Genomic DNA, 25,987 nt, shown 5'->3' on the forward strand with positions numbered 1-25,987 from the left:
ACACTGGACTGACTGAGGGCACAGTGATGGCATCAAAACACAGGAGGTTTAAAGGAAAACTTCAGTTTCACGCGACCCGCATTAAAATTGGTTACGATAACAGCCTCACCAAGTTAATTACTGAGATCTGAAATGAAAGTGGAAACACTACTAAAAAGAAAGTCCGAAAGGGCTGGAAACGCAAGCAATCAGTTGATCACACAGGTTTATAGGTGAGCTCAAATGACTTGTAAGACAAATATACTGTAGGTGAGCAATGATCACCTTGCCTTTGTAAACATACAAACTGACACCCAGTTTATTGTGCAATGATTTTTATGTAATTACGGACATTAAATGTGCACTAATTTGGTTTTACATCCAAATAAATAAGCTTGTGTAGATCGTTTGTTGGCTTGCTCCACATTGATTTTTTACTGCTGTAGCAATGTAACCATGTTTTTGGATTGCAGCAATTAACTTGTTGGATACAGTGTAATTATGAGCAATAATAACAGCAGCCAAGGCTACAAAATGAGACCAAAATTGCTGTAAATCAGAACTATGCTTTAATTCCTGAACAAGGAAAAGTGATCTGAGTGTAACCCCTGCTCAGAGCATTCTGTAGTAAAATCACAGGCATAAGTAGTTATATATATATATATGTGTGTGTGTGTGTGTATATATATATATATATATATATATATATATATATATATATATATATATATATATAGATATATATATTTTTTATTTTTTTATTTTTTTATTTATTTATTTATTTGCCTTTATTGGGTAGCGACAAGTGAAGAGGCAGACGATGATGATCATCACTGACCTTTCTAATTTTCATGACTAAGATGAGACGATGACGAGATGGCACCAACTGTGACTCATCAACATTCATAGTTAACAAAAAATACTAAATGTGATTTGATTTTACAAAAATCTCCCTTTATTTTTGTCGCCAAAAACGACGAGACAAAATATTCTAGACATGGGCACAGCCAGGACTCAGCAGCTTGTTTCCGTTGTTCAAAATGCAAGTTGGTCATGTTTCTTTCTCTGTGCAGCTTTCATAGTTTTATAACATGCAAATTAGAACATGTTCCACCTCTGCATGTATTTCTTAAATTGATACCATCAGACCACCAGACCAGACACTTTCTGCAGAGCTGCTATCTTAATCATTCAACCCATGTTTATCTAATAATGACATAATAAAATCTTGTAAATGACCCAAAATAAAAAGATTGGCTCAGTAAAATCTGATGGCTAGAAAAGACTTAAATGTCTATATTGACTAAAACTATACTGAAAGAGTTTCGAGTGAGGTTAGAATGCCCAGATTTTAGTCATCTAATAAATACAATTAAAAAAACGTGAACAGGGTGACTAAATACAGTAAAAACTAGCTAAATCAATGAAATCTATTGGACACAGGACTAAAACTAACTGACAGCATTAACAGTTAATTGAACTGATTTTATGTATTTTCCATTGAGAAAAGGGTTGGCTAGTTGTGTAACACTGCCCATGTACAAACTGTTACCCTGACACACGTTGCTGCAGTGTCTTTGAACTATTAGCCATGCAGACAGCCCCAATCATTTATTCAACATCATCACAGTTATTCTAAACTGTGTTTGTGTCCCCCTGTGCCTCGGTACTGACAGACAGTTATGTAGATTAATCAACCATATGTCTAGTCTGTAATGCATGTCAGTCTGCACTCTGGATGCCAAATGACAACAAGCCTGAGAAAAGAGGATAGACTTCACTCTCACATCTAGTTCCAGCTTAGATTGAGACACAGTGAATGAAGGAGAGATGTGAGCTGGACAGCCGCTCACATGGGTGGATGAGGTTAAGAGGGAAATGTCTTGGGTTACTTACAGACCTGGCGGGCGTGTTTATCCGCAGATCTTAATCTGAGCAGAAAGAACTGTGTTCCCCTAAATTCATCATCATTACTCGCCCCACCTGCCACATCCCTCTGACCGCCTCCCTACACCTCCCTCCTGCTCCTTGCCTCTGATACAGCTCCAGCTAGAGACCCCACAAATGGCCCGATAAGATTCACCTTGGGGTGGTCCAGGTGTCAGCCATGCGATCTGTTTCGCACACATTTTCACATGCACATACCTGCAGACCAGGATAGGACCCCCTCGGTGCCCCTCTATGCTCACCTGTCTGGTGAAACCCTCAATATGTTAGAAAGCCTTTCCACTCTGTCACTCACTGTTTGTGACCAGGAGGTGCACACAAACATACAAGTGTGTGGGGGGATGAGTTTACCCCTCAGGGCCGGTAGAGCCCGGGTTGAAGGGGGAGTCTGGGGAGGTCAGAGGTCATAAAGTTAGGGTGTATCAACAGAGAACCTTCAGCTCTATGAACAACCACCGCTGATCCGTTGCCTGTTGACACCTCCCAACCATTAACAACTTGCTCATATGACTAAGCTCTCCTCTGGCTGGCCGGCAAAGAGGGGAACTTATTCAGAAGAACACCTGCTCTGCTGGATTAAAATCTGGCCTACTGTGTAGCTGCCCACATTGTCAACTCCTCCATTCATCTTTCATCCTTTCGCTCTGCCTTTATCTGATGGGGTGAGTGTCAGACTTTAGGTATTAGGTGGTGAAGCTTTGTTGGGAACAGGTTTGAGTTGGAAGTCTGTGGGGAGCAGTAGGAGGTGCAGATTTATTAGAGAGCTCAGACTAATATTTACGTGACCTGCGAGGACCTGAGGCGTGTGGAGACACAGGGAGAGAAAGTGTGGGTCTGAACTGCAACGTCTGCATCGAGGGAAAAAGGAGATTATGAGGAAAAAACACTTATCTCATGAGACCTACACCAGAAAACGTCACAGCCCCAATTTATCATCTTGAATTTTGCTGCGATATAAGTCACTCATGGCTAAGACAGAAGTCAGAATTATATAGCAGAGAGGTTCGGCTCACGGATGGCCAAGGTGAGGGTTAAAGGACAAAGAGTGTCCTGAGTCAAGACAGTGAAGTCTTCATCGTACAAGGTGTGGGGCTGCCATGTGAGGAGGTTTGTATATGCATGTGGCGGTGCAAGTGTGTTTATCTCCCTCCCTGCGTGGGAATTTACAGACACACCTCGCAAGGCACAAACAACAGTGACCTGGAAAAATAGTCGAAATTCCACCAACATACCAGGGAATCTGAGGGTTCAGGCTGACAATACACACTGACACACACAGACAACGAGAGACAGAGGTGTGGGAAACGGGAGAGATACAGGGTCAGGGTCAAATTGTGTAGGCCTCACAGACATAGATACCAGTGAGTGATACCAGCTGACACACACCGATGCTGACATTAACAGTGATACCATGGCTACCTGAGTGACATTGATAGATAGCGCCGAGCCATCCCAGCGTGCACACACAATCAAGCTAAACCTCAGCCCAGACATGTGACTTTTAATCAGCGCATACTGCGGCAAAGGTCTGTTGTCTGCTCAACCCTCTCGCACAGATGTTTTGTACGCTTTAGCGCTGAAAAAACACATGATTTTTTATGATTTGTCTATTGCAGAAGCACGTCTATTTACTGAATGCTTCGTTTTAGTGCCAGTTGGGGCAACTGTGGCTCAGGAGGTAGAGCTGGTCGTCCACTAATTAGAAGGTTGGCGGTTTGATCTCCTGATTCCCCAGCTTATCATTGAAGTATCCTTTTTTGTCAAGATACTGAACTTCAAAATGCTCCTGATTGGGGTGTGTGTGTGTGTGTGTGTGTGTGTGTGTGTGTGTGTGTGTGTGTGTGTGTGTGTGTGTGTGTGTGTGTGTGTGTGTGTGTGTGTGTGTGCTTTGTAAATACCTCAGCAGTAAGGGCTGTATATCTCCTGAGGAGCAACAGTGCCAACAGTGAATGACAATGTCACAGCAAAAATGTGTTGCATCATTCTCCTAAACAACTGAAGTAGATGGGAATTGTGTCAAAACGTTTTGTTGTGAAGCTGTTTTGTGGACCTGACTTCAATGAAGGCAATTTGTATTTGCGGGTGAATTTGTCGTTTATGAAGCCCAATCTGCTCAGATTGGTCAGCTCTCACAGGCCATGATTCTGCATCAGCTCTCCTGGTGCTTTTGCAATCACGGATATGCTGGGGGCTCTGTTGAGGGCTGTGACGTGTAGTTATGACATCGCAACCCTCGTGTGAAGGCACAGTTTCTGTAAGCTGTTGGCATTTCTCCTTGTATAGAGCTTTTTTATACTATCACAGTATTGACATAGCACCTCAACTTGCTTTATAATCAAAGGAGACAGGAAATCTCACTTTCTTAAAAAAGGTCCAACCACTGAACAAAAAATAACATCAAGCTTTAGCCCCTTAAGGAAACATGAAAGCATCTACTGGAGTGTCTACCTGTACTCAAACATGTTCACAACTGTGTGTTTATTGTTGCTTAGAGTGGAGTAGATGTGTTTACCACTTCACTGGAGCCAGTGTCCAACTCCCAGTCTCCTAGACTCCTCACCTTTAAAAACACAAACCACTACAGATACACATAGATTCACTCAGACGACGAATCCCAAACTCCCACCACACAAACAAATACTCTCAATGTGGAATGTAGGAGGCTCAGTTGTTTGTGTTTTGAGGTGCAGCTCTCCCCAATTTTTATTTTCGTGCTTATCTTCCTAGGACATACTGTATATTCTGGTTGGCCCAAACATAGAATCATCTTTGTCATCACGTGTCTTTCCCAAATCATTGTGCTGATGCCTGCAGCCCAGTGCAGTAGCACCAAGGCTCCACATTATCCCAACTGGGACCACCTTCTACCAGCACTAAGAGCAAGGACACAGTACAGTAGCCTCAGTCGCTCAGTAAACAGTGGTAAACAGAGCAAGCGCTCGGCATGAAATGGAGGAATACAGCGCACAAAACATTTACACAGAGCTGCCACGGGAACAATATCATTTCAGTTTTACAATAAAGTGCTGGTGTAACAAAAACAACATGGGGAAACTCATCTGCCCTTCTCTCCATTCAGGGTTGTTTATGCCTCGGCCTCCCACTCTGTGTAAGGAGATAATTCAATCAAGTATAATAGAGCTTTCACACAGGCTTAACCCAGCTTTAATGCTGATGCTACAAGACCCAAATGTGGATCCTGATCTCATATAAATACTATTTCATTCTCTTCCCATGTCAGTAGATGAATTGTTTGCTTGTTACTGCTAATAAACTGCACTAATTTGACCTTTCATTTTGAAATTTAAGGTCAGTTTCAACTAGCTAATTCAAACTAAGGAAAAACACCAAATGTAAAAGGTAAAAAAAATTGATCTTCTATATTAAAGACAACAACAACCTAACAAAAAAAGAAATCTAACATACTGGGTTAAGTTATTACCAAGAAAGAGGAGAAGCAGTCACACTGTTGCCAACAACAGCTTGATGCACATGAAATACACTGACTTGAACAAGCTCGTTAAAAGCTTATTTAAAGACTCTCCATGAAGATACTGTGATACAAATATATATTATGGTGGAAAGACAAAAAAAAAAAAAATTAAAGGGCAACTCCACCAACTTTGCATCTTAAAGTTTGCTACAGGACTTGTACTGCTGTATTTGTGACAAAGGTAATATAAAATTTTGTGGCTCCAGAGGAAGCTAATAAGTAATCTGATAAACTGCCTCCAGTGATGTCTCTCGGTGGCTACATTGCATTGTGGGTAATGTAGACACCAAATTGGACCCATTATGGAAATTTTAAAAAGAAATGGACAAAAGCAATGCCGAAGAACCAGAGATATCGCCTCTTCTATTCCATGCCTTTTTCTTGCTTTTCAGAACCTGGCATCTACATTACCCACAGAGCAACTTAACCACTTCATGACATCAATTGAGGTATTTATTGGAGGTATTTATTCATAGAGGAAGAAACTACTGCTAACGTGAGTTGTTCAAAAACTCTGTGTGCACAAATAATGTTCTCAATGCTTGTGTTCATGTGTAGAGACCCTGGTGATACTACAAGGGTTAGGGTTAAGGTTAAGTTTCATGTTGTGTGGAGCCCTCTTAGTGTTTTAAAAATAGCGATTTTGATGCTAGCGTAAAGTTGCCCCATGCACTCCCATTGAGAATGAGTTTGAGCCGAAAACGAAAATACGGTCAATCTTAAAAGTGCCTCTTTCGTCGTTATTATGCTTTTCCACGAAGGTTTAACTCATATACATTCACAAAAAAAAGCCTAGGTTGCATTTTGGTGAGAGTCTCACTTTAAAGTAATGCTGTGTGTGTGTGCGTATGATTATTTCCTCACAATTCAAAGTGCTATAACGATGCTCACATCTCCATTATTGGCTAGGAGCTCTATCTCTATCAAGTGTTTGAACCAGGATGGTTTGGGGGAGAGTAAACAACAGTCTAATGTGTTTATTAAACACTAAAGCATACACCAACAGCTGTTTACCGCACAGAGAGCCAAGCCGCGTACAACAACAACAGCATGAGGAACATGTAATCTGATGGTTACATGCTGTAAGGGAAGGTGATGTTGATGGGGGCTTGTGTCTTGGATTTGATTGAGGGAATCTTACAATATGGTCGAATCCAGCTGCCTCAACACACTCTCTTACCCTGTAGTTTAAAGCCACAGAGTAAGAGTGTGGGAGACAGAGCGAAAGCTGTTTATGCTTGAAAATCCTCCCACTCCTGGTAAACAAATCAATAAACATGATACCACATCAAAACAATACGCTAGACTTTACTACATGACGTTATACACAAAGGTAAACCTGTAGAAACAATCAGGGATGTCATCATCCCCAGGGCTATCCTCAACAGTCGTACCACCGCCCCTCAACAAATAAAAAATTAACTGATTATCAGTTCGTTTGGCATGGTCAACCAGTCCAACAGTTACTTCACAAACGATAAATGATGGAAATGTGGCTCTTGGCCCTTAAGTTAAAGAAGGATAGATGGCTGAATTACTGTGTATTAGAATGAAAACAGCATAAAAATACAACTATACATCTGTACAACATCTACGAGTGAGGTCCTGCCCACGGGACAAACACAAATAGTTCAAACACTGCAACTTGTCCATTTGTCCTCACACCGAAAGAGAAAGGAGCTTCACCAAATGCAGTCTGACGCACTTTGCATGCTACATTGGATGGCTCTAGCATTAACAGTTTAGGTTTGCACATCTTCAGTGTCAACATTGTTTGTGTGTCTTGGCCAAATGTCTATGTGCATCAAAATTCTCTTGGATAGATAACTCGGTAACTAAAAATAGTGTGGTACCTTCTAACAACAGCCATAAACATACTGTACTTTACCATACAGTCTGTCAGAGTCAGCCAGGAGAGAGAGACAGGTTTACTGGCTCTGCGACTTTAATATCCAATTCAAATGATGCAGACTTGTGTCTAAGCCAGTCACAGGTGTGGCTACCACCAGCCTTCAGTCATGTCAAGTCAATTTAATTCATATCGCTCAACATCACAAATCACAAATTTGTGATGTTTGCCTAAAATAAGATAAGATAAACAAATCTAACCATAGACCCTCAGTTCAGATAATGAAATTTGTAGGAGCTGGATTATATTTTAGTGTTTAAGTCTGAAAACATCAACCCTAGTTACTGATTATATACTGTACCTGCTAGGGCTCTGCCATCTGAAACATCAGCAGGTGACAGGGCCTTCTCTTACCAAGTAAAGATGGATTGTTTGCGAGCAAATCAGATCGAAGGAACGACTCTTTAACGTGAACGAACTGACCTGATTCCACGTTTCACTTCTCTCTCGTTCCTTCTTTCTTCTCACAGACTAGTCGCTGTGTTGTTCACTGTTTACAGTTTTGTTATCAGAGTGGTGAGGAGGACTGCGAGCCAGCCAATCATATGCCGAGTCCAGGATGCTGTCGTCGAATTTTAGCCAAAAAAAACCCATCTCATTTAGTTCGTAGCTCATCGTTCTCGTTCAGTCAGTCAGTCAGTCACCCTTGGCTTACCTTCAATACATGTCAATTTAATGTCAAGGTGAATATACACATTATCCTCTGTTGTGTTGTCTAAAAGTACACATAATCATGAAGTTGTAGCTATGTATTTGCCTTGAACTACTGTGTTATGTTGACCGTTAGCACGATCGTTTGAGAATGAGGAGCTGAGAACCGTGCATTACATGATTCACCGCTAAACAACGTTGTACCGGAAATGCTACTGAATGATACACCTTCGTCTCACAATCCATGCGGTATGTGTACTCGAGCATTTGCTGTCTGACTTCTATACGCTTTTGTATATTTTCCAAATGCTTCACATTACTGTGCATATAATAGGTAACAAACATTTTGTTTTATTTTCTTTATGTATGATTTTAATGTTTGCTGGTTTTGTTGTATCTACAGCCATTTGCGGCATGTTATATATTTGAGGCACGCCACCTGATTTTGGCCGATAACTTTGACTTTTTACACCACACTGTCTTTCCCAAAAGTACCCTTCCACTAAAAGATGCGTTTTGTTTCGAATCCGATGCTTATGGCACCTCTCTAGCTCATATTTCTCTTTATCTCTCCACTACAGCCATCTTTTATTGTGTACAGTATGATAGCAGTTGCTATAGCAGCAAGTGTTCAGAATATACGCTTCTGTTCAAAAGTGTCTTTGTCGTCAACTCGTCAAGGATTAGCAGTATCTTTAGCAGTGGCATCAATATGTCTTTCGACATCATCACCAAAGCCATCAGCTGTCCACTCCTCACAAACAAGATCATTACCTTGAGCATCATGCAGCACTCTGCCAGCTATTGAGGAGGATGTTTGCTTGAGGTGTGGGATTGATTCCAGAAGAGAGAGGTCTCGGCGAAAGACTGAGACGTGAGTAGGGACGTTGTGGGAGATAAGTCCACTTCAGCAAACTCAATGGGACACTTCATTACAGGCGCAGCTCTCACCCTGAGCGCTGTCTGTCTGCTATGAGAGAGAGAGAGAGAGACAGAGAGATTTTGATAAATTCAGCTTACATCAAGGTTCTTAATTTGATAACAGGTAAACTGAAACCATCAAACTTACAAACCACTTGCTTCAGTCAGTCATTACTGTAATTTCTGGTGTGGTTATGATCAAATAAACAATATTTGTTTGAAATATGAGCAACTAACAGAGGTAACGTCACTGTGTGTGAGCACGTAGGTGTGTGTTTGTGTATGAGCGTGTGTGTGTGTGTGTGTGTGTGTGTGTGTGTGTGTGCAACCACAGTGACAAAGACAGATTGGGTGTCTGAGAGGGACAGATAGCCTTACAGCCAACCTCCACTCACTCATTGAGTGAGATAAAGGGGAACACACACACACACACACACACACACACACACACACACACACACACACCACACACTCCTCTGGCATCCAACCAATCGTGTTGAGAAATAACTCAACCCTTAACATGGACAAATAGGTGTGGATAAGGCCTGTGTTGGGTCCCTGCAGAAAATTGCCGATTCATCACAAATTTCAAACAAACAGATTAGAAGAAGACTGTTGTGGCATTCAAATGGACTTATAGGATTTGTCCATGTATACACTCCGCCGTGCTGTGTGAGACCCGGCAGGGTACGCAAGTACGAGTGTGTGTGAGGGTGCCAAACCAGTGACAGGCCATTCTTCTGCAAACAGGTTTTCAACGAGCTCTTATCTCTCATTTGCTCTCTCCTCATCCATCCGTTCCCTTGTTTCTTGCTCTGCTGGAAGACATGCTCCTTTGATTACATTTCTATCACAAATAGACTTGCTACATGCAGCCTATTTGTCAGAAAGGCAGCGTTCGAATAGGAGTCAGATATGCAGTGCATCACCAGACAACTGGACAAAGTTAAGATAAGGAAAGCACTGTTATGAGTTTGTGCTTGTGTATAGGAGGGGTGGTCCTGTGTTTCCGGGTGACCTCTGTGGCCCAGGCTGCCCGTCTATTAGAGCAGGGGCTATTAGACCATCAGAAAGTGGGAGCATCCCCTCTTGCCATTGTGATAAGATCAAGGCATTCCGACGGCCAGAGCGGTCATTACCCTGTTCTCCAGCCCATAATGTCCCTCCATTAAAACACCCCGTTGCAATGGAAATGCAGCTGTGGCCGTTTAAGTCATTTCTTGGCTCTGCTGTCTCACTGGGTCATTGACACACACGCACACACAAACACACCATGCATCGATATGTCGTCTGATAAACAGATGCACATGCACACCACTATCAGGGGCACTCCGTCTCTCTCACACATGCAGAAACACACAAACTCTGCTGTCTGGTGGGGGTAATAGCCGACAGGACAGCGACACGATCAGTGAGTCACCGTCATCGCAGCACCAGCACTGATGACGGATTGTACAGTAAGACGATCTGGACAGCTGAGTCATCATTCAGCTTCAAACACAAACATGGATAGGCAGACAGATGGGAGGCTGACAGAGAGACACACACAAACAGACACACGCACAGCACTAACACCAATCAGGATAAACAAACACCTCTGGTTGTTTCAAAGATTTTGTGTCAAACAAACTCAACCTCCCGTTCCTCTAATCCTCATTTGGCCACTTCCAAATTTTCCCCAGTAGACACCTCCTACGCTCAGACATGCATACACCCACACACACACACACCAACCTCTCTTAAACCCTCGAACCACACAACCAGCATGAAAATCAGGAAAAACCCTCTGGTGTTGCTCCCGAGGAACCGTTGAGCTTATGATACAATCTTACCTCAGTGGTTCATTTAGCTTGGAATTTACCACTTTAAAGAAAAAGATTTCTGCCTAGATTTTCTGACTTAGTTTGTTTAATGAATAAATCTAGAATCTTTAAATATTTCTTATTTACTTTATTTACATTATATCCCCCTTAATGCTCACATTTAATATCACAACACAAATCTCTCCAAACCTGATTTGACATTACATGTCTCCTTTTTTCAGGTGCTTGTATGAAAAAGCTCTGTGCTATGTGTGACTAAATTTACTGCTGACTGTACAACAACTATATCAGCACTGATGGATAAAAGTTGTCAAATATAATAAATGTGCAATTGTGTATATACCTTTTGAGTTTTTATTTCCTATTCATAGTGTTTATACTGTTCGTACTGCTTTTTTACTTATATTTTTATACATTCTACTCATTTAGTGATGCTCTCAACTTCAAAATATCTGACGAAAAAATGTTATTACTTCCATAAATGTTATTTTGCTTATATCAAAATTGGACTGTCACTCCAAGCTCACAAAGCAATGTAGTCACCTTGTGCAATAAGTTCTTGAAGGTGAGTGAAGAGGCCGCAGTCAATTAAATCAAACTTAACATATAGCGCAACGGTGCAAACAAATGAACTCACAAATAAGTTACAAAAGAGATAGTGCGGGCTACTTTAATGTACAGTTGGAACCAATTAACTTACTCAGATATGAAGAATATGACTGTTGCAGAGCCAAGACAGCCACTAGTGCCTGTTTGAACAGACTGAGCTCAAGTTAGTCTGCGACGCCCCCTGGTGGCCACAATGTTAAAGGGACAATAACTTCAGTCAAACGTGAGCCAGCTGTTTCAGTCATTTTGTCATCATAGTTCTTGTTCAGTGCCAACAGGGCAAGGAGTTCAGTGTTCAATGCGCCTTCCTGTGGCTTTACTGCGTCTCTTACAGGAAACAAAATTCTCTCCTTCTCACCTCTGTGTCATTCTGAGCCTACTTTCAATCAGTCAATCAAAAACATGTATGGTATATTAAAAAAGAAGAACAACGAAGTTTGGAGACACCACTACATTGCAATAAAATGAAGTTAAAAATATTAAAAGACAGAATGAAAGCTCAAAACAATCAATACAAATAATCATAAAGATAAAATAAAAATGTTCACGTGAAAGTATATTTGGAAAAAAAACATCAATATAAAGACAACAGCAACAGAAAAATTTAAATAAAATATAGTTGGAAAAAAAGGGCTATAATAAAAACAAAATAGATTTAAACAATTATAAACATCAAAACCATACACTAGCTGACTAAGGCCAGTTTGAACAGATTGAATAGATTCAAAAGTATCAATACTATACTTTGAGGGGCAGGATTTTTCTGCTGAATTGAATAGATCATTTTTCACGACAGACATTTTGATTTGTCAAAGCAGGAAAAGCACTGTTAAATGTATAACATTAATTCGGGCTGCGTTCGGTTTAAGTGGCATTGGAGTCATGGTTAACATTATTTGTCCCAACTGTGCTCTTCCTGCTTTGTTAATTCAAAATGTCTGACATAGCTACATTTTACGTTTTTTTCCTTTAACAAGCTTGTTTATTCAAGAATGACAAGACAACTACAAACGCGGCCCTATTTGTAGCTCTGTCTCTACACACTCCCATTAACGGTACTCAAAGTAAGACTAATACACCCACCTCGGAGTTGGACTTCTTAGGTGTTTTACTTAAGCCTTCTGCGGCAGCTCCCTGTCACAGTTCAGATGCATCCCTTATTTGAAAGTGACAGTGTCTGAAATCTAGCCAGAGGGGCCAAAATAAAGATCGATCACCGCCTTTTGTCCACGGTACCACGCATGCGCGTAATAATTAAGTCACGTTGGCATTACACTTACCTTACCTATTCGATTTGTGGTTCCCGACCCTAAACTAGTCTAAACCTTACCTTAACCCCCAACCAATCGTCTCTGCTACTCCTAACCCTAAATTAGCTTTAATTCCTAACCCACCTCAGAGTGCAAAGCTAAGAGGGGACGTGGCGTTCTATGTAGTGGAAACACACCCTACCGGGCTGCATCACTTGCGGTTGCTAGGATACACTTCGCCCGGGAAACTGCTTATCTTCAAATCATCAGTAGCACAAAATTAATAACAACTTCATATTGCCACCCTGCCCCCGATGCTACCTGTCCAGCGAAAAGTAAGTAGGGTTACTGTATTTACTAAAGAGCGTATTGCTGTTGTTTGCTGTGTGTTGAGTTTAAGGTTACTTGGGGCTGTTTCTAGCTAGCAAGGTAAACAAGCAGTTACCAGTCCACCCTGTAATTTAGCGGATATGCTGTTACCTGAATTAAAGTTAGGGTCTGTAATGTTGTTCAGAAACACAGTTTGTTATTCTGGGTGAAATGGTCCTGCTATCCTGAGAGCAGTCAATACATTTTGTATTCAGAGAGAGGAACGAAAATAAACAGACCTCTGTGGCAGCTGCAGGACTGAGAAAAAGCTGACCAATCCTTGCTTTTCAGCCCAAATAGCACGGATTGGTCAGATGCCTTCATGTCTCGTTCTGCCTGCGCCCCCCTCTGTCCCTCCCTCCTCCGCGCATGCACACCTTACGTTTCACTGATGCCGGAAATATTCAGCACACTCCTCTGCAGAAATATGAAGCTGCCAGAGAGTTCATTTGGTTACAGTGGCAGAGAAAATGCAGCTAGCGTTACTTGTAACAGCTCACCCCGCTAAAAAAGCAAGGAAAAGAAAGCCTGAGACAGAAATGGCTGGACGAAAAAGGTTCTGGATAAAGAAAGAAGTCAGACCCGAGTCAACATTGGTGCGGTGTTTGAGTGGTGGAGACAACTGGGGAATGTGAAGGGTCTGAAAAGTGATGCAGAGGTTGCTCTCTTTCTGTTGGAGGTGTAATGATTTGTTTTGTTTCATGGCGATTTGTTATTTTCATGAAATATGTAAGGTTTGCCAACTTGGCTATGTTTGTAGCTCATATTAGCCCATTGCTAACGTTAGCTTCTTTGTGTGTTGTTTTTAGCCATGGGAATGGCTAATGAGTCGGCCCAGTTTCCACTGGATATGGTCCGCTGCCTTGCGGCTTCCATCTGGTTTTGCTCTGCCTTCTGGCAGTTCCCACTGGTTAGTTTGAGCCATGGTGCAGTATGGTAGACAGCTGGCCTCACAACATGTGCTGGTGTCACCGGATGTTGTTTGTTATTTCGGCATTTTACTTCCTGTCCACTCCGTGCTAAATTCAGCTGAATTGAATTACTGCGTAGTGCTCGGCATCTCCTTCTTGCTGAGTCCCACTGCCAGATGCGCGTTCAAGTTTGTGTGGGCGTGGCTTTGGGCGGAGGACTGACGCGAGGGGGGAGGGGTGGAACTTAGAGGAGGTGCCACTTTCAGATCTTGCTAGCTCTCCAGGATTGTAGACCCTAGCTTTAATGCTAAAGTTTCACTGTTGTTACACTCCAACTAGGTTTGTGGGCTAACTACTAGACATTGGTTGTTAGGCTTATAGTTACTGTTACTGTACGGTAATTATTAATTTTGGCGTTAAATAATGTTGATTAATTTATGTATAACACACAATAACTATATTATTGCAACATCTGTTGAAAATCTGAGCAAAAAAGGGCTAATAGTCAAATCCATCTGTAGCTTTTTTGTTGTTGCGTGACAGAAATCTTTAGTATTTTGCCAGGTTTTTTAACGGAAGGTTTAATATCACAAGACTATAAAAAGCCAGAACCAAGACAAGATATAGGCCGTAGGGAACTTTCTAAAATCACAACTCATATACTCATGCAGACAGTGGGTTTATTATCCCCTTGATTCTTTTTTTCAGTATCAGCAGGACTAAATGAGCTTATATCAGCGTGTTCATTTATTTGAGAGAAGACATACTACGACACTCCGCTTTACCATTTATTTGGAAATGTATCATTAAACAAATAGCTTGATACCAAGGACCTTCTCTGTTTGATAAATCACAGTCAGCGGATTGCTGAGTTCATCTTATGACATGTTTTTAACAGATGTAAACCGTTCCATCATGTGCATGCAAGCAAAATTAGAATAACAAGTTCATAACCTTGGTCTTTCCCTACAAAAGGCACACTTTGTTCTTTCTCTTTTCCTGGCATATCTCTCCAATTTATTAACCCTTCATACCGCAGAACCAATGCTTGTTTCAATCACATCGGTCAACAGAATAAGTACAACTCTTAATTATACAGTTTGTTAGTGCATAGTGATTATGTCATAGCAGTCAGGCACTTAATACAGACAGGTAAAATAATACATCTTAACACTTACCCCAACAGCAGGCACTGCACCCAGAAATGTGGCCTGTAGTACGTCCTGAAATACCCAACACAATACCAGGAGAATCTGATCTCCAGAATGAGCCTCGAAGTATATCCAGTGTTGAAGCACAGGTGGCACTGCAGCAGGCCCAAAAAGAAGTTGGAGCCCGTATGAAAATGGCAGTGTTGTTCCAGCAAAACAGGTAAGAGGTCCTTCAATTACAGTTCCAGAGCTCAGGTTTATTATTGCATTTACTGATATTCAAAGGTGCAATATTATTTAGGTTTCATGACATTCTATGGCTAAAGTTAAAAATACATTCATACCTTTTCCTTTCCTGTCTGAAAGAAAGCAGAATTTAGTTATTTTCCACATAAAATAGAGACTGCTGTCAACCTGGGATTTATCACAACTGACAACACATTAAGTACAAATACTGCAAAGCCTTCAAACCTAACCAGTCTTAACAACCTTCATATGCTTTGATTTCCACCTGTGAAGACAGGTGCCACCCTGACTGATTGCTTTTAAACCTTCATTATGCTTATGCTTGTCTTCTGTCCTTGCTGGCGTTTACACTGATTCTGCAGGCTGTATTTCAGCTGGAGGGATTTGGGCCCGGACACCCAAAAAAAATTTTGGCCTTTTTCTGGCTGTATTGACAGGATAGCTGAAGAGTGTGACAGGAAGCAGGGTAAGAGGGGGGAATGACACGCAGCAAAGGGACCCGGGCCAGGAGTCGAACCCGGGTCCGCTGCAGAGCCCCTGCACATGGGTCACACGCACTCTACCAACCGAGCTAAGCGGCGCCCCAAGGACACCCTAAATTCTAAAGTTTTATTCGAAGCTTTCTGACAGAAGTACTGCTTGTGTTTGACAATCCACTTTTATCTATGATATAATTTCAAACAAGCCTTGTTGTATGACTCCACCACAACAGGGCTCAGCAAAATAAATACGGTGTCACCATAACCTCAGATCCTGCATCAACAGAAGAGAGAATCAAACTGACTGTGTATGAAAACAAGGTAAGAGTATGAAGATTGGGACTTACAGTAAGCCATGCCTTTTAATGACTAACCAGAAGCCAGTGAGATTATGAATTAATAATACTAAAAACACATTTAACACATTTGTATTGATCAGAACAAAACACTCTTGATTGGACTGTGAGTTTCGTGTGTGCCTGGGTATTTGGGTTGCAGCAATATACATTTTTCAAGGTATATCATGGTATGAAAAATGAAAACTGACGGTTATCATTCTGTCTAGATCTGTCTGTCTACGGTATTGAATTCTACCTTAGTAGAACTATTGAGTTAACGACAGTTTTAATTTCTGCCACAACATGATTATTAGTATAATTATAAGGTTTTTGTTCAACCAGAGAAAACCTTCTCATTTTATGAATTTGTAACTGATACTAATCATAAGAATCGTATAATACTGCTATACTGTAAAATCATGAAATTCTGACATTTTCTGGTACAGTTTTCATACCATGAAAATCTATTACCTTTGGAACCCTGGTGGCTGTAGTGATAATACTGACAGTTTGCATATAATAACATGTTTCTTCTTTAACAGAAAATTGTGCCACTGACTGTAAAGAACTCTGGTGTCACAACGGTTTATTTAACCTTTTGGGCTTCTGACCTTGTAAAGAATATCTTCACTTTGAGAGACTGTCAAGGAAATGTCATCAAGTCTATCAAACAACACCCTGTTAGACCAGGTATGAGGGAGACGCAAACAGTAATGTGCCCCACTTGAGAGAGGGTCTATACAATTGTCAATGGTTGTTGGATAATGATTCAAGTGATGAATGAGCAACTTCCAGTGAAAGTCCATATCATTTATACCATACTTAATGGTGGATTTGCAAGGAGAAAGAACACTAGTAGCAAAGGCAGCAACTGTGCATAGTTTAAATTGACTTGAAGATTTAGAGCAGACATATTCACCTTCATTCAAGCCCTTTGATCACGTTCTTGTTAGTGGTCAATTATACACATCCCTAAGCACAAAAGTTCTCCTATTTTAGGGGCTGTTTAAGCAGGAGAAGTTAGGAGAACCAAATTGTCAACCTACTTATAAGATTAAAAAGGTACAGTTTTATTCTGTTTGTATAAATAATGTAATCTTTGCAGTTTTTTTAATCTGGTCAATTTATACAGGTACTTCAATGGGATTGATTTCGAGAAACCAAAAAAAACAAAGCGTCAACCAACATGTATAGTTCGTCAAAAAAGTAGTGAAGCAGTTTTTGCCACCTTGCAGGATTAAAATATCTGACTTTCTATCAAGTTGAGACAATTCGATGTTCATAATCCTTTTGCAGTCCTCAAGGCAGACGTGTGTCAGGTTTGACTCAGCACACGCAACTGTTAAAAAACAATAAGTGGTTCGATAATACAAATACTGAATCCAACATGTAAGACAGAAAATGACAAACATGTTATATTTGAAAAAAATGACAAAAGCTTAATTTCCTCACCTTTTTTTCTACCATGTTTTTCTAGGAGAGGAATTTAAAATCAGCGTTCATTTCTACTCACAGCATGCCGGCTTCTTTGAACAGTTACTGGTCTTTAAGTTTGAAACAGGCCAGCAGGCCTCTCATGAATTTGAAATCATGCGCCTCTTGGAAGTCACACACTGGACATCTTCACGTGAAGAGCTCTTCCCCACAAACTCATGCGACGGCCAGACTAAGGAGTGTACCTCTCCTGAAACGCACAGAGGGTAAATATCATGTCATTTTCATGTTATCTATGTGAGTATGTAAATTGTGTAAAACATCTTACACAGTCCTTGTTTGAATTATTACAGTTACAATTTCAGAATCTGTTATATTTCCTTCTGGTTCTCCCTCTGACAATCTTCATTCACATGTCACCCATTCAAATTTACACACTACTGATTGCAACTTTTATTGGTCATCTAGGTCATTACTGTTCTGTGTTCTGCCTTTTCTTCCACTCCAGTATATCAGCGATGTTTGGTAGGCCTGTGGTGGCTCTGAAGGGTTATGCGATGCCGGACTACATTAAAAACATCACAGACTATGACCCGTATGTATTTTCACATGTGCACGCACGGAGAGAGTGAAAATGATTTGTAACAGATTTAATTTACTGTATGAAAGTTAAACAATTCAGGTTTTTTTACCCAGCATAGTGGCACTTTCTTTTGAGCTGTCAGCATTACATAAACAACACTCTACTGTTTTGATGGCAAAAAGAATATCAAACCTGACTCACTGAAGCAGTATGCCTCTAAGCAATCACAAAACTACAGAGGTCATCCAAGTTTCCCTGTCACTTGAATCTCTTTAGGGCTCTCCAGAGACCTCTGGAGTGGAGCAATTATGCCGAGAGGTTCCACTTGCTGCTGCATCTCGAGGAGCTCCAGATGAAGAAAGAGATTGAAATATATAATGAGCTCGATGTGCCCATTTTCAGACACAAGCGCAGCAAAGATCAATTCATCCTGCAGGTGATGCTCCTCACATCCACACAATAAAACATGATGGCTGACAATTGTCATTGTTTTGGCCGGATCTTTCACCCCAGCATTACAGAATGGAACAGTATTTTTCACATAAACGTTTTGTGTCGTCAGATGCCAGGTGTCTCAAGAGACTTAAAGAAGCTCTCCAGGACACTAGCACGAGTGAGTCGTGTTGACCAGTCAGTTGTTGGAAAGAAGATTTACATAGGCTGGGTCCAACATGTGGTTGCGCAGAAGGTCTATGTGCAGTTTGATGAAATGTAAGGACAGAGGGTTAAATGGCATTAAATGATAAATCCCATAAGAAAAGTATTTTTTTTTGTTTGGTGGTGTATTTACATGCACATCCATCTTTGTATGAAGTAAATGCGTTTGCAAGTTTTTACAATGCACAGTTACACAGTACAGTTTGATTTTCAACTTCAAATAATTAACTGGCACCACTGTTCAGCAATTACATGGTTACTCCACAAATTTCACACATTTAAGTGGGTTTTCAGGTCTTGGTTATGGCTATGTGTCTGCAGATCAAACTGCAAATAATCAGGTACATTTTAGAAACTGTCATTTACGTGTAGTACTCATAGTCTACCTAAGCATATGTAACATATGTAACCACCCCATCAACAAAAATGTTTTTAAGTGAATGTGTGAATTTGAATGCAGGTTTCAGAGTGATTTCAAGGACAACTTGCGGTTCAGTGTTGACTTCGCTCTTGACCGTTTACCCCTGCGTGTCCAGCATAGAGCAGTGGCAACTGTGAAACCACGCAACCTGGTGGAGGTGCTGTTCCCTACTGGAAAAAAATCTTCCCACAGTCTACATCTACCCAGGTCAGAGAAACTCAAGGTCAAGAATCCAGGGAAAACATTCAAAATATGTGATCCAGACAAGGACATACTAATGTATTGGTGTACTGAGTCTGTGGGCTTTGATGTTTTTATCACATCAGAGTTTAAAATCCAGTCTTCCTGTGTAACTAAACTGCATGTAAACCCAGATTCCCTTATCTGTGACACTTCTCTGATGTCATTCCTGTTCACCTCTGTCTGTCTGTCATCAGACTGTTAGACTTTGAGAGCAACCCAGAGCAGCGCAAGGCCATTAAACACATTATAGCTGGTACAGCAAGGCCTGCCCCTTATCTGGTATTTGGTCCACCTGGCACAGGTACTGTACATGCATGTGTGAATGCCCCCTGATGCTCAAGTGTATATATTATTTACAAACACAAAATTAATGTATTTTGTCTTGGTCAGGCAAAACAGTGACTTTGGTGGGAGCCATCAATCAAATACTGGAAACTCAGAAATCATGCAAAATCCTGGCTTGCGCTCCTTCCAACAGTGCCATCGATCATCTCTGTGAGAAGATTGCAGAAGGCAACGCGGACAAGCACCTGCTTTATCGCTTGTATGCTGCCACCTTTCCTGTGGAAAACGTTCCCTACATTAGAAAGGTCTGGATTTCCTTCTTTGAGTTTCTCAGAAATAAACATTGCCATGAGTATAGAAACAACACAAATAAATAGTAAGAAGCATACCACAATTTCTGACATGGCTTATTTATGAAGATCACAAAGACATAGCACTACATAATGGCTTTATTCAGAGTTTTGCTGTTTCACTTTAATCAAAAATCATTTTTCTTTATATGTTGCATCCTCAAAGCCCTTTGAGCCTTAGTTCTTGACTTATCTCAATGGAGGCTTTAACAATGGAGTATAGAGAGTATAGAAAATATACAGAATATGAGTGTTTAAGTTGGGTATGATTAAATAAGTGTTTATTTGTTCTTACTCCTTTTTGGGCATGTCAGTTTGTTAACAGAAATGAAATTTGTAACATACTTCATTTTGTCATGCTTATTTGTTTAACTAATTTAACTTGTCTAAAATAATTCATTCATTCATTCTTCTATTCATTCATTCATAAATGCAAAAAAACAAACAGTACTAATAGAATAACAATAGAAATAAGTCAAGTTCAAGAGTAAACAAAAAATAACCTAAAACGGAAAATTTGACTATATTCTTGTTTCTGTGTATCTATGTGTACTTTATATGTGCTTATGTGAATTGTAGTTTGATTTGTGGTTTTTCTGTAGTTTCACTGCAACCTGGTCGGTGATGCCGTTAGGATTCCCACTAAACGGGAGCTCATGCGGTATAAAATCATCTTCACGACCCTGCAAACTGCCGGAAGGTACTGTGGTTAATACAGTAAATTACATCAGAATCTTAATTTCCATAATATTAAGTAAGTACATTGGGATAATATTGTTCAATTCACAAAATAAACACATTTTATGTGTTCTTGACAAGATATGTAATTTAATATGTCACAACTTGCTAGTTACAGGTTTTGTGGTCATACTGGCTCAATAGCACAGCATAGTGTTCCTTTCATCCTCCTGGCTAACAGAACAGCAGAAACCATTGACAGCTATAGCCAATGGCAGAAAAAATATATACTTTTTTACATTTTTTTTTTTGTTTGTTTTGTTTTGTTTTTTGTTTACATTAAATGATTTCTTAAGGTCCACTTGAAGTTGTCATGTTTGAATTGTAAGCAGTACTTTATTTAAGTCTGTGAAGTAAATGTTTACTGACATATGTTTACCTATTTTACACTCACATGGTTACAGACAATAATGTCTGGGAGATTTACAGCACTCGCACTGTCCACTAACTTGATCTCTCAAAATCTCCACTTCTTATTAGAGTGCTTTGATTTGTAAATACAAATTCCAGCTGTCTTTGATGCAAGGATGTTATGAAGCCCTCATCTTAAATAGCATGTGTTCCTGCAAGTGCATATTTATTTTTGTATTAATTTTTTAAATCTAAACATTTAGATTTGCTCCCTCTAACTCTTCAGGCTTATAGCAGCAGGGATTCCTGTTTGGCATTTCTCATACATATTTGTGGATGAGGCAGGCCAGACTACAGAAACAGAGTGTCTTATCCCTATATCAGGTGACAAAGCAAGGTGTAATGTTATATCATAACTGTGTTCTGTACAGCATTTGATATTCTATGTAGCGGGTACTCTTAACGTTTCTGTACGACAGGTTTAATGGACCCAGGTAAATGCCAGGTGGTGCTGGCTGGAGACCCTAAACAGTTGGGCCCAGTCATCACATCCAAAATGGCAGAGGACAATGGCTTCGGTGAGCAATGTATATCCCTTTTAGCAAATAAACCCTATTAGAGTCTGTGATGTTTCTAAACAATCAAATGGTGAGATCAAGTATCAATCAAAAAAACAGAATGAATGGAGTGCTATTTGGGTGTAGAAAAAGGTGTCCCACTGGTGCTCTTCAGTTTGGGGATCCAAGTAGAACTTTGAGGAAAAAAATCTGAGGCACTAAAGAAGGGAATGATGAAAAGCCTTTATTGGTACATGGCTAGTCTAATAAAAACATGCCAACGTGTTTCAGCCTGAAAGGCCTTCATCAGGGCAAGGGAAAAGGGAGATCAAGATCAAGTACTTGATGTATCAAGGATTAATTTAATGCTAAATCTAAAAATAATAGTGGAAATTCAAGTGTGTACCATAGGAAATTTGAAGAAAGCTACTTTGTGCAGGTCTGTCCATGTTGGAGCGTCTGATGAGGGACATTGACCTTTACAAGTCAGACGACACACACGGGTTTAACAACCACTTTATCACCAAATTACTGAGGAACTACAGGTGCAGTATTGGTGATGCTTAAATTTGTTACTTTACCATGCTTTGTTGAAACTTTTGTTTACATTTCTTCTCTCTTCACTGTCTCTCAGATCCCATCCTGCGATCTTGAAAATTCCCAACAGGCTCTTTTATGATGGAGAACTTAAAGCCTTTGCTCATGAAGAGAAATGCATATCATACTGCAAATGGGAACGACTGCCAAAGAAAGTAACGTAAACACACATGCACACAGATGCCATTTCTCTCTCTTTCTCTCTCTCTCTCTCTCTCTCTCTCTCTCTCCTTTCTCTCTCTTTGTCTCTCATTTCTCTCTCCCTGTCTCAGGGGTTCCCTTTGATCTTCCATGGAGTGGCAGGAACTGATGAACGTGAAGCCAACTGTCCTTCTGCATACAACATGGCAGAGGTGGAGGTGTTGAAGGAATACTTAAAAGCCGTTATTACCCATCTTCACAAAAACAGTGTGACCAAAGTTGGACCAAAAGAGATAGGCATCATTACCCCATACAGTAAACAAGTGAGTATGTTCTCACTACAACCTGTGGACATGTTAATAGACCTGGATACGGAAATCAGATTTGTTGCCATTCAGAGGCAAAATATATACTTCAGAGACACTTTTTGTCGTATGATGGCCAAGTGAAACCCCCAGCTAAATATTTAAGGACTTTGAGCTAATGGAGGGTCCTCTTATTGTTAATGGGCAATAAATTGAGTGTATGGCTAGTTTAATGTATAGACAAAGCTGCAATTGCATTTTCTGCATTTCCTACATTTGCTCAAATACACCAATTTGTCACTCTATTTTAATTGGGCTAACCTTGCTTACAGGTGGAGAAAATCCAGAACGCCATCCAGATGGACAAAGATCTCAAGGAGGAAAATTTGGAAAACATAATGGTATGAAGATACAGAGTGATGTGTTTATGCTTGCTGCAAAACATGCTTGAGAGAGAGTTTGGAACTTCAATAACATACCTCACTTTTATATTTTTCATAGGTTGGCTCAGTGGAGCAGTTTCAGGGTAAAGAGTTCAACGTGGTTATTTTGTCTACAGTGCGCAGTTTTCCCAAGCTGACTTCCCACAAACAATGCACCCTGGGCTTTATTGATAATGAGAAGGTGAGAAACATTACACAAACACACAAAAACGTAATCCTTCAGTAATTATAATAACAATGATATTTGTGCACACAATACTATTGCTACGCTAAGTTAAGAAATCTAAGAACCTTGCTTCAAACACTTCAATATTAATGAAGAGAAACTGATTTTTACTGAAACCTCTAATGTCCACAATTTTACCATCAGTGGATCCACTCACAGGCACTAATTTTTCCATGTGCACTGAAGCTGAAGTTCACAATTCAGGAGCTGGCCGACAGCTCGCTGACGTTTTGGGTCAGGGAGCCAAGAGTGAGCTACAGCCAATGAGAGAACACCCTCCTTGCACCCTTCCTCCTTTTTCATTGCAATAACAGTTCTCTCCTACCCTCTCTCGATTCTCCCAAACATATTTTTCAGTTGCCATCATTCCCATGTCGCATCTCATTTGTGTGATCTTGTAATGTGTTACCACTCTGCTTCTGATCACTTACAGTGTTAACACCAACAACTACAAAACTTGCAATTATAAGACAGAAACCTGTGTAGTTTGGAAAGTAAAACGAGCTAACGTCTTTGATAGTCGTGTAGTGTGGCGAGGGCATAAGTGAAATTATCTCCACAGAGGTTCAACGTGGCCTTGACCAGAGCACGAGCCTTACTGATTGTGGTTGGAGACCCAAGAATTTTGAAAACTACCAAGATATGGAACAAGTAAGGTCCTCATAAATTTCTCATTGGTCTAATTCTGTTTCAGTGGAGAGGGTGCCTTGGACAAATACATACCTCAAATGCTCCTACATGCCTTATACACTGACCTCTCTTTTTAGATTCATCCATTACTGCTACAAAGAAGGGGGTTACCGAGGCATTTCTGTTTATGATGCCGAAGAAGAGGAAGACATTGACTCGTGTACACTCAAGGAACCTCTGGTAAAATGCACATTTACACACATTCACGGACTTCATACTGTTTTCTTTCCATTGTCTTGAAATTCTTGAATAGTCTTAAAGAGTGAGGGCTGTTTGGGTTCTCTGTCCACCTTTCATCTACACCCTGCAGTGAAGAGTGATTCAGTAACAGCTGGACTTCTGTTGAAGGACCACAGATTTTTATTGGCCATTTGTGATCAGAATATAACATGACATGAAAAAATGAGACATTCAGTTAACATAAAGTAACCACCAGCTTTCAGCATGCCACAAAATTTTCAGAGCCCCTTTAAACATTCACACGTACTGCTGTGAGGCTCGATTAGTAGTACTACTACGCTTTCTCCCTGCCTATCAGATAGGTTGTCCGATTGTGTGAGGATATATGCATATCGTAACAGCAGACCGAGAATCTCACCCGAGAAATATGTGTGATACAGAGAGAGAAATCAGTTTGTGTTATGAGGTCTCACTCCTTTTAGACAATATTTGTATCCGACAGAACATAAAAAGGCAAAAGCAGGTATATCCTTCTCACTTGGCATCACTGTCATCTCAAATGCCTGTCCTAAAGCCCTTTGTGCTTTAACAAAAGTAGGATTTCTCACTTCCAAGAATTGTCAGAAAACAAGGGGGCCTTACTGAGGTGATGAGAAGGAGCTTTGGATGGGGGGATAAAAGGACTGAGGTGAGAGAATCGTCTCCCTTTCAAAAGATTCAAAATCACCTATAGCTTTATTTACCACTGTTTTAGAACATCCAGCGCCATTAATGTCAATTAACTAAGCACGTAGAGCTAAATCGTACATTTATTTTTCACTACATTACCATGATGGGTCACCTACAAGAAACGTGACAGTTTCAGGTATCATTAACAATTGTTAATCTGTTTTAAGTGCACCTGCAGATCATTAGCTTATCAACTTCTGCTGTTTAATCCTGGCCTCTTTTCCACTCCTGTGCCAGATTGTTCCATCCCGTATGGTGATTATGTCGTGCTGCTTGCTGTTGAATTCAGCTATCTTCTGTGTATTTTTTAGTGTTGAGATTTCTCTTGTGCTCCAGTGTTTTCCCCGTCTACATCTCATGCTCGTGTTTTGTTTACCTGTGTGCAGAACCTCCAGCGCCACTCTGTTCTGCTTCCTGCTCCAGTGACTCACCTGAGGTCCCTTCACACCTTCACCAGACTACCCAGCCCGCCTGCCTGGCCTCCTCACATGCCATTTCCATAAGAACGCTGTCCTGTAAAAAAAGAAAAATTCAAACCTGAATTCCAACCTCCGGTCTCTGCATTTTGGGTCTAGACCAAAACCACACCGTAACACTCTTTATGTTCTCATAACACAAACCAAAGTAGAGAAAAGAAGAGGGAATAATAAGAAATTTCCAAACTGGTTTCATCTACTTTGTCCCACAAATGAGCTTAGGCTTAGGTAAAATAGAAGAATGAATGGTATCAAACTTGCTACGAGACACAGAAATCCTTGTCCTTGGATGGAAGTGCAAGATGGTTCATTTGAGGACAGAAACGGTTTGTATCACAGTAGTTCTTCATTATAAGGTTTAAGTCCCAATTGTAGCAATGGAGTTTGATTTGTTCACACTAAGCTATGTTTTTTCCATAACAATATCTAAGTTCCATGTCAAAAACTGCCATAAAAGTGTTACGTATTCAGCTTTCACCAGCTAACATTTTTCAGCCAACATCAG

General features: G+C 40.5%; 1 protein-coding gene and 1 long non-coding RNA gene across 14 annotated transcripts in view; one reads left to right on the forward strand and one right to left on the reverse strand.

The window, feature by feature from the left end:
- Positions 1 to 12,553, reverse strand: part of LOC119022102 — a 54,710-nt gene extending 42,157 nt beyond the window's left edge. For 9 of the 10 annotated variants that reach the window (XR_005075826.1, XR_005075825.1, XR_005075824.1 and 6 more), the window contains exons 1-2: positions 12,416 to 12,553; positions 8,754 to 8,949 (exon numbers count right to left, since the gene is read on the reverse strand). This is a non-coding gene — a long non-coding RNA (uncharacterized LOC119022102). Of the gene's footprint in view, positions 1 to 7,756; positions 7,891 to 8,753; positions 8,950 to 12,415 lie in introns of those variants that run through there. The other variant, XR_005075827.1, reaches the window with a different exon arrangement.
- Positions 12,554 to 12,760: 207 nt separating this feature from the next.
- LOC119022095 (putative helicase mov-10-B.1) lies at positions 12,761 to 25,554 on the forward strand. 4 transcript variants are annotated; one of them, XM_037102626.1, is made up of 22 exons: positions 12,761 to 12,917; positions 15,049 to 15,233; positions 15,972 to 16,059; positions 16,619 to 16,766; positions 17,554 to 17,776; positions 18,019 to 18,105; positions 18,370 to 18,529; positions 18,656 to 18,804; positions 19,211 to 19,378; positions 19,609 to 19,715; positions 19,805 to 20,004; positions 20,652 to 20,749; positions 21,425 to 21,522; positions 21,618 to 21,716; positions 22,135 to 22,240; positions 22,330 to 22,447; positions 22,565 to 22,756; positions 23,071 to 23,139; positions 23,240 to 23,362; positions 23,970 to 24,058; positions 24,175 to 24,277; positions 25,393 to 25,554. In XM_037102626.1, exons 1-22 carry the CDS (start codon positions 12,897 to 12,899, stop codon positions 25,507 to 25,509), a joined length of 2,748 nt encoding a protein of 915 aa, XP_036958521.1. In that variant the 5' UTR covers positions 12,761 to 12,896; the 3' UTR covers positions 25,510 to 25,554. The 4 variants fall into 4 exon arrangements, with proteins under 4 accessions (XP_036958521.1, XP_036958522.1, XP_036958523.1 ...); XM_037102627.1 differs by lacking the exon at positions 25,393 to 25,554 and adding an exon at positions 24,893 to 25,326; XM_037102628.1 differs by lacking the exons at positions 23,970 to 24,058; positions 24,175 to 24,277; positions 25,393 to 25,554 and adding an exon at positions 23,552 to 23,922.
- Positions 25,555 to 25,987: the final 433 nt, after the last annotated feature.

This window comes from Acanthopagrus latus, chromosome 7 (genome assembly GCF_904848185.1).
Source record: "Acanthopagrus latus isolate v.2019 chromosome 7, fAcaLat1.1, whole genome shotgun sequence".
Lineage (NCBI taxonomy): Eukaryota > Metazoa > Chordata > Actinopteri > Spariformes > Sparidae > Acanthopagrus > Acanthopagrus latus.